Source organism: Ruditapes philippinarum, unplaced genomic scaffold (genome assembly GCF_026571515.1).
Source record: "Ruditapes philippinarum isolate M1 unplaced genomic scaffold, ASM2657151v2 ctg10911_1_1_1_1, whole genome shotgun sequence".
Lineage (NCBI taxonomy): Eukaryota > Metazoa > Mollusca > Bivalvia > Venerida > Veneridae > Ruditapes > Ruditapes philippinarum.
In genome coordinates this window covers 27,164-32,545 of record NW_026863591.1, presented here as the reverse complement: position 1 = coordinate 32,545, position 5,382 = coordinate 27,164, and the positions used below count along the sequence as shown (strand labels likewise).

General features: G+C 32.5%; 1 protein-coding gene across 1 annotated transcript; it reads right to left on the bottom strand.

The window, feature by feature from the left end:
* Positions 1 to 1,074: 1,074 nt before the first annotated feature.
* LOC132722611 (uncharacterized) lies at positions 1,075 to 4,896 on the bottom strand (the record flags this gene model as incomplete). Its single annotated transcript, XM_060707136.1, has 3 exons — positions 4,606 to 4,896; positions 1,950 to 2,086; positions 1,075 to 1,226 (listed from the first exon to the last, which is right to left on the bottom strand). Coding segments are annotated over exons 1-3 (445 nt in total), but the record flags the coding sequence as incomplete, so codon positions are not given.
* Positions 4,897 to 5,382: the final 486 nt, after the last annotated feature.

Below are 5,382 nucleotides of genomic sequence, written 5' to 3'. Positions count from 1 at the left end.
CTAGATCTATGTATAACATACAATGTCAATCTAATAAATCTTTAATCTTGCTTTTATGATGTTGTTATAAATTATTCAACCACATTAAATCATATACTACCTCCATTACCAGCTTGTCTTTCATAGCATCGTATTGTCCTCAAAGGACAAGGGGAGTAACTCATATGGTAATTTGGGACCAAACGACGACATCTCTATCAGTTTACAGCCCAATCACAATCTTAAAACAATGCGTAAAAATCTCTAAAAAAGTAGGCACCTAAGTATCTTATAACACTGACATTTTGAATTTTATCACCGGCGATATCAATTTCTTTAATTGAACATTTACCAAGTTGGGCTTTACTACCAAACATAATGAATTCTGTCTTAGTGGTGTTCATTTTGAGTTTATTGGCATTCATCCAGTCATTGATGATTACAGCACTGTCTTCACTGTCTTCTAAAAGCATAGATCTAGTAGATTTCTCTATTTTCATAGTTCATGAATCATTTCGATTGATATTTTTACAAAAAAAACCGATAACAAGAATATGGTTGTATAGATAAAATCTACCCTAAGACATATTTATTGATCCATATAATGAAACATCCGATCTAATTAGTAGGACTATCCGATCATAAGATATATCCGAAATATGATTTCTTTCGGCATAAGAAATCTCTGGAAATTTCCATTTCATGCGATGGCAAAATGTAAAATAAATTCTAAGTTTGTTTAGATATATTATGAGCAATCCAGATCTATTGTGCCATGAGTGTGCCCAATCTGAAAAAATGCCTCTAGTCTGTTTCTTATTTACCTTGTCGGGCGCAGACGCCGCCGCCATTTTTGTATTGTGCCTGACCTAATAATCGTAGAATAGTAGGCAGGGAACCAGACTACGTACCAATCTCCTATGCAGTGATCTCCCCTTATCAGTACAGAGATATATTATTATTCTGCCAAGGGAGGTAATCACTGTGAGGAGTTTGACAGCGTACATACGTCATCTAACTCTACTTTTATAGTTTTGACAGTTGTCGTATTTTTTAATAACGTCGGAAATACTTCTCATCTTTTTGCGCTTTTACGGACATAACATATGCGTAGTTCATGTGCTGAACACAGATTAAATATGAGAAAATTCTTACAATTTGTCAGAAAGAACAACGCCCTGTCAATACCGTCAACAGGTGTTAATGAAAAAATTCGTGCTGCACATGTTGAGTTTGCTGCCACTGTCCTGGAATATATAGAGGATGTTTGTTTGTTTGTTTGTTTGTTTTTTAAAGCCCACTCGATGAAATTTTATTTCATCGAGTGGGCTTTAAAAACAGTATTCTCAAGAGTGGCGTAGCCACGGGCGAGAATAGTGTTTTTAAAGTTCACGAGATGAAATAAAACTACATCTTACACAACAAACAAACACATTTTCTTTTTATTTTATGCTAAAAACAAGTTAAAACGAAATTTCCATAATATTAACGTAAATATTAATATTTGTTTTCCCCATTGAGAGCCCCATTTAGTCGGAATTTCTCATTAAAAACAAGAAGTCTTGAGCTGAAAAATAAGTCCGACAATTAACGTTAAATGACGGTGATATTATTTATTTTATTAAAAAATATGAATGATCGCTTGTTTTAATAATAAAAACAAACAATTCTTGTTGGAGAAAAAGTCCAACCATCCATTCATATTTCTGTTACTTACTGCGAATTTATATTAGACCTGGCTTTGTTAAATGTAAGCGGCAGCCATTTTTTAAAAGTTGTGTATTTCACGGGAGGAAAATAATTGTGTTTGATTTAGAGGGATATCATTTGGATTTGTTAGTAATACACCTTTTTAAAAGAAAGAAAACATATTTGAGGATTGTAACAGACAAAAAATAGAGAACTAGAAATTTAGAACTTAGATTTAAGATTTTATGGTGAATTAAATAAATAAATAAAGTGTAACTTACTCTCCTTTTGACGCCAGTGTATATAATTGGGTACTTCCCGGGTCTTTAGTAATAGTTGATTTGTAATTGATATCAGGAATGAACGCTGCAGGTTTTGGCAGGGCATAATACACCTCACCCATCTCCCGACCTTCGATCTAAATATAAATAGTAAACAAACCTAATATCTGAACACTTGGTGAAGCCACCAGTCAAAATTATGACGATCCAGATACTTCCGTCGCCGACAGTCTAGATCTGTTTCTAGATATTATCGGCCTTATACTTTAAGTTCTCTTAAATGAATAATACATAGTTTCAGATTAGATGTAGGGTCATTATTTGTAGCAAGGTGTTCTGTATTCATCGACTGGCTGATCATAAGATTAATATTTTTTAACCAAAGGAACCTTGATCCTGAGATTTATCAAGAACTGTCCGTAGGTAGAACATTTCACTTTTCTCAGTGCTTACAGCAGTATAATGGATGAAAGCATAGTATAAAAAGGTGAGTAATTAGGCAGACATGCTTGGCAGAGTTACCTGCCTTTATTGGAGAGGTCATCAGTCCTCTCCTCAGTGTTCAAACTGATTACTGGCAGCATCCATTTTTGCGTATCTGATTGTAGTGAATGATTCTCATTTAAATCGTAAAACAAGTAAAATGGTTTCCTGCGGTGAACATTCTAATGATATAAAGATATTTCATTTAACTATTTTCAACATTATTTGGGGGTTGGCGGGAGGGATAAATAAACGTTTGTAACAGGAATATAGTTGACAATAATCGAACAATATAGAAGAATTTCGATGGAAACTGCATGTGACCGTTGAAGACCGGAGAAGGTCGAACATAAAACACTTATTTCTTTTTAAGAAAATGATTAAATAGGCCATTTTATGAATAATTCCGAGCAAAATATAAATAAAGTAAACACACAAGTTTACGCAGAAAATATCTCTATTTATTATGGCAGATGCCACTACGAATATTTTAATTTTGTAGATTTTCAGTATAAACAATTTATTGTTTGTAAAATTTGAGATAGATATTAAAGAAACATTGATAATTTTCAAACACATCATTCAAGTTTTTCCACCTTAAACGGTAAAATAATTAATAGAAAATTAGAAATATCACGTAATATAGATTTTTGTTCTCAATTAGGTGTAATTCGGACTAATTCCCTACAGGTAAATCCGTAACGTACCGACAAACGGTATTTAGCTGGGTTTTCGAAAAGGTCAATTAACCAATCATATACAGTTTACAGATCACATGCTCCTCCATGTACCGAAAACAGGTCACGTGCTCCTCCATGCCTCAAAAGTTAAACGCGTACCAATACCCTGCTGTCTTCAGACCGCAGGGAATCATTAGGAGCAGTCTACAAAAATTGTTATGCGCATGCTCCGCTTCAAAGTACGACTTAACTTAAACGAAAAATTACCATCGAAGTGAACAAATCGGTACATGGAAAAATCGGAAAATATATTTTACGTTACTTATCGCTACGTGGATGTTTCATTCCGTTTTAATCTTTAAAATGTATAATTCGATAACCGTATTGTTTTATGAGTAGCGTTTTACCATTTCATGTTCCGATAAATAGTAACAGTGAACATTATAGCTACAATATCACCATGCATTATTATATGACCGGGTGAACAGTGTACCCCTTTAACTTTTGAACCGGTATGACTAAATAATGCAACGGAGATTGTTGGCGCAAATGGCACAAAATTTACTCAAGTTTGATTTTCTTCAAATATTGTGGAGGCATGCAGCTTTATATACTGTTTGTTCCAATCAAATGATATAAACATATTTTATGTAAATCTGGGACTTAAAGGGTATAAATCTATACCTCATGAAATATTTTTTTACAAAAATCAACAGTAAAATTATATCGGTTCCATTATTATATTGCTCAAAATGTTGTAACATAGAATGTCTCTGTTATTTAATACACGTGAATAATGTACGTAAACAGAATAAAATGTATTATTTTGCTATTTTAAGTAGGGTTTCATCCGTTAAGTAATGACTTTGTGCACGCGCCACTCGCTTTAAGGCAAATTATTGCCATTTTTATTTCACACAAACATTTTAGAAGTATCTTTTTTTAAATCCAAACATTAATTTTTGCATTAGATATATTACTGTATTTGTAAAAATTACCTAACATTGAAAATCGTTGCAAAGTGTTCCGATGCGACCAGTGCAGACCAAATCATGGTAAACTTTGGTAAAGAAAACAAACTGTTACTATGGTGCAAAGATTTGGAAAAGAATACCGTCTGATATAAGTTCTTCAAATTCTCTAACATCTTTTAAAACTAATTATTATTATTATTATTATTTATAATTAATTATTATTATTATTATTGTTGTTGTTGTTGTTGTTGTTATTATTCAGTGTATAGTATGAAATTATCAATAAAGAAATTGTTTTGCTCAGATTCAAAGAAATTAAAGCTTTGTAAGAGTTCATGAAGTCTAGTTCACTTTAAATCCAGACATTATGATAAAATCTATCTCATCAATATTGTCTACTTAGATTAATAAAAAGAATAAAATAAAACTAAAGCACATCAGAGGGAGGCAAAATTAACGTATAAAAAATCTCACGAGAATACGTTACAAGGGTTGATAAAAAAAAACACAAATTCTTACGTGGGTGTCGAACTCATCCAAAGACAACAGAGTGTTGATCGCCGGTATTCTAGCAAAGGACACCTCTTTCTGTACACCACATTTCTGACATATCACCGCATGAATACTCACAACAATTATCGCGATTTTAATTAACAGACAAAATCCTTGATCCATTTTTAGTTATATATTTCTAACTATTTTAACTTTAAATTACTCATACGGTATAATATTATAATATTAAATACCTCTTTACAGTGCTTGATTCAAGAAACTGACACGTTTGCTTTATTATAACAACTTATATTAAAATTAACTGCGTAGGCTTCAAATCAGCTGTTGATACAAAAAACGTTAAAGGGAATGTACGACGGCTGTAACAGTTGCAATAATGTACAGTCCTCACTTAATTAAATGACATTGTGAAAAAAAAACAAAAAAAAACCAACAACTGTTTTGCTTTACCGACGTTTTATGCGGACGGATTTACGGACGAACGGACGGACATGCCAACATTTTGGGTTTGTGTGTTTTTTCTTTGATCTTTATAAGGCAATTTTTCTTATAAACCTATAAAATTTACCTCATAAACCATTTCCCCCTTTTTTAACCAAAATTATGGACGGAATGAAGCTCATAGACCATTAGATGGTCGCCTGGAGGGACGAAAAGGCAACGTCATTTCAATATTCCCCTTCCGATTTAATCGGGAAGGGAAGAGAATTTAATAGACAAATGCTTGACTACAAAACATTTATTATTATTAAATTGTTTATTTTGCAAAATGTGATTGGATAT